The following is a 16,762-nucleotide window of genomic DNA, read 5'->3' as shown; positions in this document are numbered from 1 at the left end:
TCCCTAATCCACTCTCCAGGTTACAGCACCTAGCAACACTTCTCTCTAGACCTATAAGTACTAATCACTCCCTAATGGTGTGCCCAGTCGCCTTGGTTGAACACTTTAAGCACTTTGATGACTTGGATATTTTCTCAAGTATATATAGACTTCTCTGGACCCCAATACCTTCAAATGGCCGAGTGGGTGAGTATTTATAGCCTCACACCCGCCAACTAGCCATTTCTCAAATGACTTAACTTTACTGTGAATACTGGATGATCCGGTGTAGACATTGCTACAAGCACCGGACCATCTGGTGTGTACAATCTTAGAAATTAGCCGTTAGAACCCACTCAAAACCACTTCTAAACACCGGATTGTTCGGTATATACTTCATCTCCATCACCGGACTATCCGGTGTGTATACTTGAGCTTGATCGAGTCAACTTCTTCACTGTTCAACTATCTAGTGTATTGATCTTCTGATCACCGAACCTTTCGGTGTGTACAGCTTCATCTTCTCAGGATTTTTCACATATTCTGTTAAATGCTCCAATGTGAGCCTCTGGTGCACACATCATCGATCACCGGACCATCTGATGCCTTGATCTTCACTCTTCAATTATGCCTTTGCAAGAAGTACTCTGGTGTATGCCTCCGGTGTCTTCAACTCCGAGTGCCAGAACTTCCAATGTATGAAAACTTCTCTAGCTTCTTCTGATAACAATGCTCCGGTGTGTATAGCCCTCAGAGCACCAGATCATCTGGTCAGTATAACACACATGGGAGGAATACTTCGGTGTGTACAATTGTGGTATCATCGGATAATCTGATGTAGTTATTTTCCATTCAATCAAACTTCATCCCAGCTTCATTGGCTTCTTGATGTATTACATCCATAAGGCCTACTAACATATATTCTTGATAAACATGTTAGTCCAAATGACTATATTGTCATTAATCACCAAAATCACAATCATAACATAATAGGATCATTTTCACTACAATCTCCCCCTTTTTAGTGATTGATGACAACATAACCAAATAAAGTGGTAAATAATAAATGATACAAATTATAGAGAGTGCAAAGGCTTATAACATTACTTGGATGTATGTTCTTACCACTTAGTCCCCCTTTTGTTATGACTCTTCCTTTCTCCATTGCCACTATCTCTTTTGATCGATTAATGCAAGAGCTTCTCCATTGCATGTTTTTGATACCAAATGTAGATAAGTCTCCCTTTGTCAATCTTGGTATCTTACTTATTCTCCACTACGCATGCCTCTTACTTTGGTCATCAAACTTCTCCCTCTTTGTTAACAATCTCAAAAAGGACTACAAACACATGTTGAACTTGAGAAAGAGTGTTAGAGTACAAGGGGGGGAGCTTCATAAATCATGATCCATATACAATGATACCAATTTAATAGATATATCAATTGTAAGGATAAAAAGACATTGATATCAATTGAAAAGGACAAGCAAGGATCATAATTCATGAAACTCACATGATATAATCTGAACTCCCCTATATGTGTGCATACATATAATGAGACCCATTTGTGAATACTACTTATACGAATGTAGCAATATATGCACGATTAGATAATAAGTAGAGGAAGGAAGTTTAAGCTATATCATGCATGGAGGTAGCTTAAATGAATAAATGGATTGACAATGATACTAATTTAGGCTTTTAAGCATTGCATACCTCTGGGGACTTGTTGATCACTTTATAAGACTATAAAAGATATTAATTGAAACATATATTAATTTCAAAATATTAACCCATAGGATATACTCCCCCTAAATGTGTGCATACAAGTGTTGAATACTTGTGAAAAATATATACTTGTTATTGATAATAATAGGGAGGGTATCTTATAGATTAATCCATGGCATAAAATATACAAATTGAAAGACTAGTGTCATGTAAGAAAACTACAAATAATAAATCATGTAGATTGCTCATAAGGAAGAGAGAAACATAAGCAACCTACCATATAAAAAATCTATACTAGGCATTGTAATAAATTGAATTGAGAGTATGCAATCCTAAACAAGGTAAGTAAATTCATCAATTTGGAAGATTTAGCATCTAGTAAATTTGCCTTATTTACCTTTGGATGGGAATTTGGGGCAATATACCAAATATTATACACTTGGCTTCTTTGCTTGAACCTTCATTTTATCTTGTGAGCTAAGTCTCCAAATCCCCGAGCCGACTTGTGGACTTCAAATCTTCTATAGAACCCAAACCGATTGGGGTCTCTTCATGTTGGTGATGACTTCCTTAAACACCTAAATGGGTTGGTTCCACCCCCGGTTCTTTCTCCCAACCAAATGTACAACATATTGTCATTGTCCTTCTTCTTGAGCTTGTAGTGGTTGCTCTTGATCTTGATCTTGTAGTTAGGATTAACGTAGATATTGAAGGTCTTTTTGGAGAGGTTTATGATTTTTTTCTTCTCATTAGTCTCTTTCTTGACTTGCTTGCATTGAATGTACTTGTGGTCTTCTTGATAACACTTGAAGCATGTCACGGTGGACCCCTCCATAAGTTTTTTCACCTTGCTATCACGGTTATCTTGAGGATATAGGACATGTTATTTGCCCTTTAATCTTTTCAACTCTTTCTTGAGCTTCTCCACTTCTTGCCTGAGCTCATCATTCTCTTGTGCAATGAGTTCATTAGATGTTTCTACAATAACATTCTCAATGCATGTCTCATTGTAAAGGGATGAGCTAGAAAAATCAATTAAATCCTCACAAGAAGTGAAAGTATCTACCTTAAACTTGAAATTAAAGAGTGAGACAAATTGTTTTAAAGGGACCTTAGTTTGAGATTCAATACACTCGAACCTTTTTAGCCTTAAGCTCTTCATGCTTCTTATTGAGCTAGAAAAATTATAAGGGAATATCCACATCTTTTTTTTTTTTGGAAAAGGCTATTTTCTGAAATTATTTTTATACTGGAAAATATTGATTTACTGATTGGGTGTTGACTGGGCTAAATTCGATGATGTGGCAGATGATAGGGATTGACACGTTAGTGGGATTGCTGTTGTGGCGCTGAGGTGACAGGATGATGTGGCAAGGGTGCTTAGTGGGTTAAGGACATGTGGCATCTCAAGATTAGGTACTGAAGGGGTATGCGGTAGATCTAACTGTGGCCTTTGATTTTGGATCGGACAGCCAGGGAGGATAGGGGTGGACGGAGGGGATTGGGCACGACAGAGCTGAAGTTGACATGGCGGTGACCATGTTGGAGATCGACGCAAACCTCATCGCCAGCCTCAGAATGCGACGACGAGCGATGGAAAATGGAGAGGAGAGTGAGGGCGGTGCGGCATGGGAAGACGGTCGACAACGATGGAGGCGGCGGAGGCGCACGGTAACTCGACAGAGAGGCTGCTCCAGCGGCCGAAAAGGGAAGGCGTCGACAGGAGAAGCTGTAGTGGGCGATGACGAAGCTTTTGGGTGGCTTGGGTGGGGAAATGCGGTTCTAGGGTGGTGTGGCGGTGAGCTTGGACGAGGCGACGACTATGGAAACAGAGTTGTTAGGGTTTTGGCTGATTGGCTCGATGGAAAAACAGAGGGGCGACGGAGGAATATATAGGTAGGGAGATGAATGTATGAGATGTTGCCTAGAGGGGGGGGGGTTGAATAGGCGTTTCCTAAAATTTAAAAACTTTGCAGTGGATTAAAACGTCCGGATACTCCGGGTAAATTCGGAGACTTCGGGTTATACAGATCCGGATACTCCGAGTGAATCCGGATACTCCAGCTTGATCAGAAAAATTCGAAAAACTAAGAACTTTTAAGCAAACCTAATTTAGTCTATGAGTTACCACATGTTCTAATAGATGTCTAAAGACCTATTGAATTTGAATTTAGAAAATAGGTTTTTTCCTATTTTTATTATTTAATCTATAATTTAATCTTAATTTTTTTTAGAAATTTGTGAAAATAAAAAATTGGGATGTGACAAACCTACCCTTTAAAGGAATCTCGCCCTCGAGATTCGGACGGGTCAGAAAAGAGTTAAGGGAATTTGGTCTTTAAATTTTCTTCTTGCTTTTTCGTCTTGGTGGCAACCTCATTGTACTGACATAACCATTTCAGTTTGCATTTGATGGTTTTCTCAACTATCTCGATCAATCTTGATTGATTTCCATGAATATGTAAATTTTTTCCCAAATATTCTATTTTCGGTATTGTCACCATTTTAACTTCTCTGGCATGTATCACATAGGGTCACATATTTTGCTACATCTCTCTTCTTTCTATGCCTCTAATAAAGATCATTGAGATCTTGATACATATTCGTGCTTCTGGGGTGAATAGAATATACTGAATCATGAGTTTTTCTCAAAATTAACTCTTTAATGACCTTCTGATAAGGCATGTAGATTCTCTTTTCGAACCGCATAGTGCCCTAACTATCTTCTGCGAAGCCTGGTGAATTGGTTTTATTTATTTTCTAAAATTCGAGTGGAGAGACTGAGGTCTAGGGTGTGAAGCACATGGGAAGGGGAATATGTTTCGTCTGTCCTTTTCTCATTGCTTCTCCCTCCTCCGATTTTTTAAAATAATATTCATTTATGGAAAACTAAAAAAATGTTATGTATTTTTGAAAAATTACAAAAATAGTACACATGCTTTTATGCTCGACATGCTCCCCACCACCTGTCGGCACGCCAATTGCCGGTAGGTACTATTTTTGCCACTTTTTGAAAATACATAATATTTTTGCAATTTTTTGTTAAATTAATATTATTAAAAAGGTGAATTGGATTTATTTATTTTCTGAAATTCAAGTGGAAGGGGAATCTGTTTCATTTGTCCTCTTCTCACTACTTCTCCCTCCTCCAATTTTTTAAAAATAATATCCATTTAATGGAAAATTATAAAAATAGTATCATCTCACAAATCAATTACATGCTTATATATCGGCAAATGATTTGTCGACACATGCTTTTATGCCCGACATGCTCCCCACCACCTGTCAGCACGCCAATTGTCAATAGGTACTATTTTTTCCACTTTTTGAAACTGCATAATATTTTTGCAATTTCTATTAAATTAATATTATTAAAAAAACTCTATCTCCTCCCACGCACCAAACTACTCTTCCATATCACGCTCCCCTTCTCTCCAACTGCCCTACTGATCCGAGCCGCATCGGCTGTGGATCGCCGGAGCCGAGGAGCTGCTTGCACAGCACCACGACCACGACCTTGTACGCCGCGCGCTTCGGGGGCCGATTCTCCTACTGCCTCACGACCTCGCCGGCGCAACGACACCAGCTACCTCACCTTTGGACCCGGGCCCGAGGATGCGGCCTCCAGCTCTCCGCCGCTCGATCACCGGATGAGCCTGTTCTATGCCGTAATGGTCGATGCCATCCACGTCGTGGGCGAGGCGTTCGACATCCCCGCGGACGTGTGGGACGTCGAGGAAAATGGCGGCGGTGCAATCCTGGACTCGGGGACGAGCCTGACGATCCTCGCCACCCCAACGTACAAGGCCGTGGTCGCAGCGCTGATCAAGCAGCTCGCTGGGTTGCCGAGCGCGCCACTCCGCACTCTCCTCACTTATATTTGCAGATTTGTGTGCACAAATTTGAAATATTGTGAGTACAGATCGACACAATTTGTATACATGTTCATGTGTAATGCCTGTCCAATGTGCAGATCCAATCCTTGTTCATGTGAAACTGTAAATGTACAGACCAAGTTCATGTGGAATGCTTGTATATAATTTTTCAGGATATTTTTTTCCGGTATTTGGACAGTACATGGAAAAATACTGAAAATTTGTTCATACATCATGTTAACTCATTTGCAATGTGTTCATAGATTTTCAGCTGAGAGAAGTGAACATGAATTGCACTGATTGTTCATTCATTTGCAATGTACATCTGATTAATTGATAATTTCGTTCATTTGACTCTTCTCAGATGAGTGTACATGAAAAGTGTGCATATTGCTCATCCATTTACATGAATAATGTACATCTGATTAATTGATTAATTTTGCTCATTTAGCGGATAGAAGTACACATGAAAAGTGCATAATATGTTCAATTTCCCACATTAATAATTTTTATTGCACGAATCTCCATGTTCCACTCAACGGTGCAGATAACCATGTGGCCTCACATGGGAAGGAAAAAAAATCCAGGTCCACAACAAAAAATGTCACACTCACAGGAGGGTAAACTGGTGATACTTCAAGGACTAAACTGGTTATTCACCTTGCGAGGTCAGCACCTCCTGGTGTAGTGCTTGCTGACCATGACATTCCAATACAAAGGCACAAAGCATTCCACATTGTAACTCCACGGTCCAAATAGTGCTTAAAAGTGGCGCTGAGTCAGGTGCAACAGCACAACATTCCAATGCAAAGCATCAACTCCACATTGTATCTGAGATTTCTAGGCCAGACAACACCAGTTTTTAAGATGATTAGCCCGGCCAGTTCTCTTGAGCGCCACTCTTATATATTCTCGTCAGAACCAAGGCTTTCGCTCAGAGGAGCTACATGATCCGTGCGTTTCTTGGTACAAGAAAAATTCTCCTAAGTTCGACCCTGACTTGTCTTATAATAAAAATTCTCCTAAGTTCTGCCCAGACTTGTCTTACAATTATGCGCACTTATTCCAGTAAAGTTGCTATATTATTGGGAACAAAAATATCTTGCCACCATGTGGGAGATAGCTAGCTACCCACCCGTGCAAGCAGAGTACCCATCCTTTCTCTTCCACCTTTCATGTCCACGTACTTTTGTTCTCTTTCTTCCAATATCACCAAGTCACCGTAAAAACCAACAACACAACAGCAGTGGCGGACGCAACGCAGACCCCATGGGTAGCGACCTCTCTCTTATTTCTGCTTCTTCTCTACCTCTTTTTCTTCTCTTTCTTTCTCCTCCTCTAATCTTCAACGGAGTTTAAACCACCAGGAGGAAGGGGAGGGGCTGGAGCCCCTTAAGATCTGAGTATCTGATCAGGCACACAAATGTAAACCTAATCGACTATTAAATTCCACGTACCAATGCAAATAGGCAAATAGCAACGATGGAAGATGAAAAAGAAATCCGCGGAAGGAAAAGTTTTCTCACGAAATAACCTAACCGACTATTAAATCCCACCCACCACTGTAAAAAAACAAATCCCGTCAGTCTTGACGTACCAATACAAATAGGCAAATAGCAACGATGGAAGATGAAAAAGTAAAACCGTGGAAGGAAAAGTTTTCTCACGGAAATTCATACTTTCTTAGAAGAAAATACTAGAAAAAATAAAAACATTATACTGTCAAGAATGGGATTCGAACCCATGCCCTTTCGGACCAGTACCTGAAACTGGCGCCTTAGACCAACTCGGCCATCTTGACGTTCTGTCCAATGCAGAAAAGTTAAAAATAAAATAAGGTACATGATACACGAGGGCTGTTCTACTTCATCAGTAGATGTGCATCACAACATGGAGCGAACAGCCTCGTTTTTTATCCTGAGTTTTGAAGGAAAAAAACTATCAGATGATTGCATAGTGGTCATCACATTTTTACAACATAACGAATTAACGGTCAGCACAAATGACCAAAAATCGTCACTTGCTTGGCCTCATGCGATGGCTTAATTGGGCATCTGGCGATCAAGCCAAACTATGAGGTTGGGATTTGTTATCTCGTGAGTAGCATAGCCCACCAGAAGATCGGTGTTAGGATTTAGGACTTTGTTCATGTCGAAAACCATGCTCATACTTCAACAATATTTCGAGGCAATTGTTTCTTATTAACTGTGAGATTTATGCTGATTAGATTAATTTGCGTGATTTGTGGAGTAAATGTGGTCACAATATTTGAAAATGTCATTGCCATGGCCATCCCCATCAAGAATTGGGTAATGTAACGGGAACGTTTGGATCCTCTGTTGACTGCTCGCCTCTCCTTGTTAGATAAAGAATCGGTCGGTTGCTTGCGTTTGGTTTATTTGTTGGTTGTCTCGGTGCTCATGCTTTTTAGCTTTTTCTTTGCCAGCCTGAGCGAACCAAATTGGCTCTCGCTCGGCAAGGCAAGCAAATGAACATGGAGAGCGAAAATCGTAACATTGACACAAACTTGATCTACCGTGCCTCAAGATTATAAATATAAACATCCACAAATTCATGTTCTATTTATTATAATATGAAGCATTGTGCTTTGGTTCAACTTGTGGTTGGTGTGCTACATTGTGAAATCTAGTTAGCTGCAAAATAACTATACTTTCAGCTAAGTAATGTAGTTCTCTCTCCATTTCAAAATATATGGCGTATTAGATTTTGACAAAGTCAAATTTTGTAAATTTTTAATAATAATTAGTCAAACTATGTGCATATTTAGTGAATAAAAGATGTATCAGTAGATTCATATTTCACAAGTCTTTTAGTACGATTTGGTTTCGTAGCAATTGATAATATATTTTGAAAGACTTTCTCAAATCCTAATACACACTATAAAAAGAAATGGAGAGAGTAGTAACATCTAAAAGTAGAAAAAAAGATAAATGATGAAATCCACTTCCAATGCTAAATGGAACCGTAAGGCATATTTGGATTATGCTGCCAACTAGCCAAGCCAGATTCTGACCACGCTGAAACTTGGACAATGCCTAATTGGAGAAAACGAAAATAACTTTTTTTTTTCAAACAAGCCAAAGTTTTGCCGGCTGAAGTTGATGGCGGCAAACTTGCCCATCCGAGTTTTGGTCAAGTTTTCTATAAAAACTTTTGGCCAGCGCCACATTATGAGTTTCACTACATTTCAATTGTCATTTACAAGTTTCATAATTTTTTGTCTTTATTTCTCATAATTGCATTTTACAGCAAACTACAATCTCGTTTCTCAAAAAAACATAAAAAAGAGGGCTACTAGGGGGTATATTTTGTCATCATTTCTCATAATTGCATTTTACAATAAACAACAATCTCATTTCTCGAAAAACATCAAAAAGAGGGCAACTAACAAACCACAATCTCATTTCTCGAAAAACATCAAAAAGAGGGCAGCAGCAGCACACCAACACTATTCCTGAGAGGGGCACCCACGCAAGGCATCGGTGCTTGTATTATCAAGCATACAAAGCACCGGAAGAACAAGCCTTTCAGAGCCATAAATCGAATCCCCTGCAACTCAACCCCACGCGTAAGGGAGTGCAATAAGGTGGTTTAGGGTTATAGCCACACGATGTGTGTTTGTTAAGTGGGCGCCCTTCCCATAGGAATCATATAGGAAATGAAAGCTTATATATATACAAAAGAGACAGAGATGTTAGGAGCAATCCCTACTGGTCATCCAGCTTCCACACCACATGGAGGAGTCTGTACCTCGCCGTGTTCGAGTTGCTGATCCGCTTCAGCTTGGCAATCGGGTTCGATGACGTGTTAGAGATGAAGGTCAGTGGAGAGCTCAGCTCATCAAGCTCATCGTCGCTCGTGTTGGACTTGCGGAGGATGGCGGATCCGCTCTTCCTGGGATCGCCGATGATGCTTAATATTGCTCCAGATGCAGGGGAGTTGTACAATATGGGTGATGCGCTGCATGGGATCGATCGTATGCCCTTATTGTTGCCCTCCAGGTGGTCCTAACAACAGAGAAGATTGATGAGTACGTCTGATGGTCAGAAACATCCCATAAATTGCACTGAATAGCTTAAATTTTGCTTAAATTGAAGATTGCTACACATCATTCCAATGTTTGTTTTCTTCCGTAAATGTAGCTTCCTTCTTGTGAAACTAGCAACCTAGTCCAAGTTTATACGAAATGGATTGTGATGAGTACAAGTTTACAAATGTGGAATGTTAGAACGGTATATGTTTCAGTTGTACCGACATTCAAAAGGGCAAGCATGTTAGGCAAATGTAAAAAGTAAATATACAGTTTGCAATTTTAAAAGTAATTAGGTCTGTGCAACATATATTACCACTCAGTAACTGCCTAGTTTGTGTGTTCCATGCAAAAAGGGAAAATGATGGGTTTTATACACCATAGCCACAGAACTGACTTGATGTCTAACGATTTGTGAGATTACAAAAAAATTGCGCTCTTAACCTTTTGAGCATGTTCAATGCATCCAACAGTGAAATAAACTAACCTCCAATTCTAGTGCTTGAAGTAAAGAATCTTGAATTGGATCTGGGCAAAATTCATCCGCTGCGAAGACATTAATGATGTTCTTGATGATTGACGAGCTAAAGGTAGGACAAAGCTGTGAAAGAAGTGATGACAGTATTAGAACTTTTTATTAAAAAAATCAAATTAACAAATTAAAATAGTTCATATCGGTACTGTGTCATTGAAATAATGAACACTGTTTTGAACAAGATAGGAGTGCATGCCTCTTTCCTAGCACTGGTATCCATGAGCACATCCTTGGGGAGCATTAGGAGATCACTCAATGCATTTAGGAGATAGAATGGCTTTCGAGATTCAGCAAATCCATTTTTACCATCCACATTCTCAACTTCTGGATAGTCGTCCATATCCATACCAAACAAGTCAGTAAGACATCTGGACCAACTGCCAATCTAGAAGAACGAGACAGGTTGGTGATCTTGATAATAAGCGAAAATGAAGGGAAATGAGATCCATTGGTGTAAGTTATGTGATCTCAGAACAAGCATAACTGTAATTTAACTTACAGCATTTTTCAGTTGGACCCCAGCACCGAAGCTAAATTTGCCAGATGGGATCGGAAGAACCTTGGGATCAGTTATCGGGTCAGACATGGGATCTGTTGGAATTTCGTCATCTGATTCACGCAAAATAGCATTGAACATTGCTACATCCAATCTAGCGATGCATTGCTCCATCACCTGTTTAAGGGAAATACTGATGGGAATCAGTACAATCAAGAATTTTATACATGGTCCATATTTTTTGTTCAAAGTGCCTCAAGCTTGAATCAAGATGCAGTTGCACTGAACACATTTAAAATGAAGAAATAAGAGCAGCAAGAACAAAAGTTAAGGGTCAAAATATATTTTCTCCAATGTTTCATGATGCCCAATTGCTTATAGTGAAATTAAACTAAAAAAAGAACTGTAGTTAATAGCAGTGCCGAGCTACCATTTGCTCCAACTAAAAATATTAATAATGAAAAAAGGTCAGTAATAGCTTCAACTGACCACTTTCTCAAAATAAATAAATAAATAACTTCAATAGACCTTCCAGTGTGAAATCTAACTGAGAACCTATTTCAAAAAATATCTAACCAAGAACAAAAAGTATAGGTATCTTTTACAGCAAGAAATATCAAATATGTAACGAAATATTTCTATACCTACTTTCTGAATATAGGAGCACTCTCAAGATATTGATTAATCATATTAAGCTCACCAATTTTGCCAACATAGGCAGACATCCACACTCATGTCCAGCTGCCCTTACTGGGCAAAGCCTTTCTGACGCTTCCTTGAAAGCCTTCTTCCATATGTCCATCGATATGGTTGCTTGTTGCTGGTTGCCCACAACAGTAATCCTTCCAAAGCTTTTCTTTGTATTCGAACTAGTTTTCAAGTCACTGGTTATATGAGCAGATTGCATATGTGGTGTGAATGTCTGCAAATTAAATTTTTTATGGCACCAAGTTTAACAAATTACTACAAAGAAAGGGACATGCAACAAAGGGTAAATGAAACAAACCTGCCACCAAAGGGTTTCAACAATTTGTGAAAATATCCATGATTCGATCTTCTTTAGTGCAGCTATAAATGTGTCATTATCTTCCCAATTATCAAACTCAGGGGAAAGTAATTTTCCTTTGTTCCTATTAAGTGACTCCCACATTGATGCAGAGTTTTTCCTGTATGTTGTTTTCGAATTATAATCAGCAGAATTGATGCCATTTGCAGTGCCCGATTGCTTAGAAGTTTCAGTAACAATTGCTCGCAATACCACACAGTTTGACAACCAGAAACTCAACCTGCTTAGAGAAAAAACTTTGTCAGCCTAAGGATAAAGCAATACTTCATAAAGTTTAAATTACATCAACTGCTGTTAGGTAGAACTACATTCTAGATAATGGAAAAGGACTAAAGTTAATCTTGTAAACATTTGTTGAGTTATTGCCAGTTTTTCTACCCCCAAAAAGTTAGAATTCCTTAAAACGCTAGGGTTCGAATATACAAGGAAATATCATGCACCTTGCAATGTCATATCCACAAGATTTTGCAACCAAAACCAGCCCAGAGGTAGCACTCCTTCCTGCACTTCCCATCTTGTCTCTAGAACAGTTTTTTAGTGCATGCACAAAATGCCTGGAGAGTCTTCGTGCTGGTGTATGGACCTTGTTCACTGAGCTACCATGTTCTGCAATTACCGAATAAAGGCCTATCTCAGAAGCAGCGACTTCTCGTAGCTCTGCTTCAAGCAACTCAACCTTAAGTTCTAGTTCTCGAACTTTGCTGTCGCTTCGATTATTTGAAATGCGTATTGGCTCCTGGGCTTGCAATCCATCATCAGCAGTGGCATTATTCTCATGAGCAATTGCAACATCCTGGGAATCAACTTCCTTCACTTCTTCCTTTTGGGGATCAACTTTCTTATTTATGACACTTCCATTAACATCTGGAACTCTCATACTGAACCTCATATTATTTGCTCTATCATTAGTTAAAGTGCTATAAGTTCTCTCCCCGAAGTGTCTTTGGTTTGAATCAGTCATACCATATGCAAATGACATTTTACGACCACTTCTGAATGCGTTATGTGGTGGAATCGATGGAATTTGTTCTCTGGGAAAATTTGATAACAGAGACAAATTCCCTGGATGGCCATTTGTTTTCTGGACTAGAATTGGGTACTTTTCAACTTCTTCATTCCTCACTTTCGTACTGGATGATGCCACTTCACGCTGGGAATCCAATGATGAGCTGGTGCCTTCATTAGCAATCATCCTGATATCCTTCCCCTTGAAAGTTCAAAGTAGACTCAGATGAGAAAAATGAGAAGACAACGCCAAGAACATATGTATTGTGATGGGATTAAAAACACACAATAACTGAACTACACCAGTACTATTTCTATTGAAGCTAGCAAGCATGAAACTCTTGTTTTATCAACAGATAACATGTTATTTACTTATCAAGATAAGTAAGAAAACATGGGTAATAAAAGGAAAATGAAATATGAACTGTCTTATCAGCCATACAACAGCTATGATTTGCCTTGAGAGGAACAATGTGGAAATTCAAAGATAGAACACATGATATATTAGTGCAATTTCGTAATGTGATGGAAACATGGCAGTAGTAACAGCTACAAATGCCCTGCCCAAATGTCATTATTACATTACATACTTTTTCTTAAAAGAAAAGGTTTCTTCACTACGATTTGGAAAAGAAATGTGTCAAGATGAAAAGTAAGTTGAGCATACACAATAAGAGTGCATTACACATCTAAGATGGAGTTCTTCTTTTACCTTGAGAGATTCCTGGTATCTATCACTACCTGTAAGCGCATTCCCACCCGAGCGGTATGGATATGGAGCTTCCTCATCATCATCATCAGTAAAGGAAGCAAACTCAGTATCTTCCGTGTACTCCTCACTCATCGTTGCTGAAATCAATTCCTTTGAATCTTTATCAACTGATGCCTCTTTTGATAATGCATCTCTTGAGGAAACACTCGAGTTATCCCCATCCAAAGGCTGGATTCGGAGGTAAACCATGGGCTGGGAATTGTTTTTGAAGCTCCTCTTGGATTTGAGAGGCACAGGAACACTGATGTCCTCATGAAACATCGCATGCTCTGCTAGGTCTAGTGTTGCAGTCCCCAAATGCTGTCCCTTCAGCTTATCCCTCCTCGGCTCGTACAAATTCAACTCAAGCAGGTTCTTCTGCCACTTTCCACTCTTGGATGACCCCTCCTTCTGAAAAACAGCCTGCATGTTTATGGACTCATTGAATTTAATCTTCCCCGCTGCAGAACCAGACCCAATTGAAGGTGCAACAGTGCTTGTTTTCCCTGAATTGTGCTCACCATTTCCCCAAAAGAGGACCACGGAACGCAAAGATTTCAGGGATTCAGAAGGGGGCCATGGGCTGATTTCTTGGATGAGGATATTGAAATCTACATGGAAGGCGGGATCCTTCTTCGTCTTTGTTCGGAGGCCTAGCACCATTGCTGCAACACTGGATACAGACTGAGATTATGGCTAGCTCTTCACAGTTTGTACACTGGACCAAGATCGAACCTCTCTCTTTCTCTCTGTGATTCAGTCAGAATTATCCAACAAATCAGGTGATGACATGAAATACATTGGAAGCAAGGTTCCTGCATTCAGTATGGAAGTGATTATGTTACTAACTAAAGGAGAAAAACAGCTAGCATAACAGTGAATTAACATCATGTGCGACGTGTCCTACAAGATTCATATCTAATGAAGTAGTAAAGGAAGTAATCCTAAAAAAGGTCAGCTGAAAGGAGACAAGCACCTATCGACATTAAAAGCTATCACCAAAAAGCAAATTTATTGCAATGATGGGGAAGGAGTGAAGAATTAAATCAACAAATCCCATAAATAAATACAACACATGGCACCGAATTAGCGCCACAAAAGACAAAGATTTGAGTCATAAGTGAGAAAGCACATTTTTTTCCTAAAACTTTGTGAAACAGCACAAGCTGATCAGAAGGGGCTGCAGAATGTGTAAAGCATCCTTAGCAATGCATTTTTCAGTACGAAAGCAAGCTGATGTAAATTCTAAAAACAGGCACACCATCTTCCAAAATTCATCGATATTAGAATTAAAACTATGAAAAGGAAAATACAAGGGCATGAAGAGATCTGAGAAAAGAGATGACTTTGACCAGACTGTACCAATGGAGCATCCAAAACATTGGCCAACACAGAACACGCCCTCAATACCGGAGTAAAAAGAGAGGGGACATGGATTAAATCAAGTCCACGGCAGCCGGTCTGCAAAATTTCCAAAAAGCGAGGCATCAAGAAACCAAGACGATGGAGAGATAATGGGAGCTCTGGGAGGAGCAGCCCATGAAGACTAAGCAGGACAGCAATGAACGCCGATTGAATGCTAAGACACATCAAGCACCAAATGTGGCAGCAAAAATCAAAAGTAAGGGGGAAAAGGGGATAGGATTTGGTACAGAACACAAGCCAGTTCATCATATGAATGGAGTTAAATAAGAAGAAGATTCATTCAAATCGCTGCATCCAAGAAAGCAAATGAGGCAGGAAAACGCAAGAACAAATCAAATCGAGCCCAAACGCGGGGACAAGAAACAAGTCGAAAACCCAGGGAAGAAGAGAAAGGGACCTCGGGCAAACCAAAGTCAACGCGTCGCGTCAAGAACAGCAACCACCAGACAAGTGCGAGAAGAAATGGGAAGAACGGAACGGCTACCTGAATCTAGCAGGGCCAGGCCAATCCAGACGCAATGCAACGAACCGGGAAAGATTGATGGGAAGAAAGAGAAAGAAAGCATGGGAGAGGATGTCCGAGGATGCTCACGATGGGAATGATTGGGCTGGCGAGTGCATTCGTGGACGCGCAGTCGGGGTTGTCGGTGGATGGGGAGAACAAGACGCTGGAGAAGGTGGAGGAGAGGGAGAAGAGATCGTGGCCCGAAGCAAAGTGGAGTAAACTATTCCAGAGGAAAGAATCTGGGCGGAGAGCTCATGGGATGGGAGTAAGATTTAGCAGCTAACCGGAGAGTTTGGAGCAGGGCTCGAAAAATCTTAAAAAACCTGGACTTTGGAGTTTGGAGCAGGGTTGCAAAAATCTTAAAAAAAACGTTTGATATTCGTAAAAATCGGTCAATTTGGTTTACACCTAATTCTAAATTTGATCGATTTTTGAATTTAAATTAAAAAATTACAAAAAAATTTAAAATATTAAAGACAATTTTATTACCTTCTGTGAATTTTTTTTAAAAATAATGTTGTTTTCATCAAATTTTATATGGTGTAAGTTTGAAAAAAAGACAAATATTGAAATAGGTTGTATGATCATGATGATTGGCTATCACATTAACAAAAAGTTTAACATGCAAACACATATTTTTTTATAGCGTATCTTAACAGGATCTTTAAAATTTGTTTCACTTCATATAGATTTTTATTAATTTATCCATTATTTTTACAAAATTCACAAGCTTAAAGCGAACATGTTAAGAAATAGCATTTTATTTTTCATATCTATTGTTATTTTTTCTACATAAATCATAGTATAAGTAAACTAGTAAAAGTGGTTTTCATGTCTATTGTTATTTTTTCTATATAAATCATAGTATAAGTAAACTAGTAAAAGTGGTTTCACTAATTTTGGAGGTATGATGAGTTAGTTATGAATTAATCTAGTTACAATATATTTACATAATTCTGCATGTTACAATAACTATTTCATGAGTTCATGTATTTTTAAAAGAAATAAGATCATATAAGATGACTAACAAAATTAGTTTCATCATTTTTGGATTAGCAAATAATTAACTATGCATTGAACTCTATTTAGAAATATATTTTCTCACAGAAAATATATAATTTTTTTCATCAATATAAATACTTTTATCATGTAAATTATGTTAGAGGTAAATCAACAAAATTTATTTCACTTAATTTGAAACTCAGAGAAATTAGTTATCGATTCTATAAAGTTGAGCTATTTTTTTAGTTTTTCTTGAATTTCACTGAAATTCGATAAAATCGAATTGTTTTCGATCACAAATGAAATGCACAAAATACGGTCGGTTTTTTATAAAATTTGAGTTGT

The 16,762-nt window shown here is 38.9% G+C and overlaps 1 protein-coding gene and 1 non-coding gene across 4 annotated transcripts; both read right to left on the bottom strand.

Annotated features, from left to right (window-relative positions):
* Positions 1 to 7,301: 7,301 nt before the first annotated feature.
* On the bottom strand, positions 7,302 to 7,382 carry TRNAL-CAG (transfer RNA leucine (anticodon CAG)). The gene has a single exon. It is a non-coding gene; the product is annotated as a tRNA-Leu (tRNA).
* A 1,425-nt stretch (positions 7,383 to 8,807) lies between these two features.
* LOC133906303 (uncharacterized) lies at positions 8,808 to 15,729 on the bottom strand. 3 transcript variants are annotated; one of them, XM_062348166.1, is made up of 9 exons: positions 15,395 to 15,729; positions 13,447 to 14,300; positions 12,170 to 12,936; positions 11,670 to 11,949; positions 11,364 to 11,585; positions 10,667 to 10,840; positions 10,364 to 10,552; positions 10,120 to 10,233; positions 8,808 to 9,609 (listed from the first exon to the last, which is right to left on the bottom strand). In XM_062348166.1, the coding sequence occupies exons 2-9, from the start codon at positions 14,146 to 14,148 to the stop codon at positions 9,310 to 9,312; spliced, it is 2,748 nt and encodes a 915-aa protein (XP_062204150.1). In that variant the 5' UTR covers positions 14,149 to 14,300; positions 15,395 to 15,729; the 3' UTR covers positions 8,808 to 9,309. The 3 variants fall into 3 exon arrangements, with proteins under 3 accessions (XP_062204150.1, XP_062204151.1, XP_062204152.1); XM_062348167.1 differs by having other exon boundaries at positions 15,503 to 15,729; XM_062348168.1 differs by lacking the exon at positions 15,395 to 15,729 and adding an exon at positions 15,308 to 15,383.
* Positions 15,730 to 16,762: the final 1,033 nt, after the last annotated feature.

Source organism: Phragmites australis, chromosome 23 (genome assembly GCF_958298935.1).
Source record: "Phragmites australis chromosome 23, lpPhrAust1.1, whole genome shotgun sequence".
In the NCBI taxonomy this organism is placed as follows: domain Eukaryota; kingdom Viridiplantae; phylum Streptophyta; class Magnoliopsida; order Poales; family Poaceae; genus Phragmites; species Phragmites australis.
This window is presented reverse-complemented; position numbering and strand designations above follow the sequence as displayed.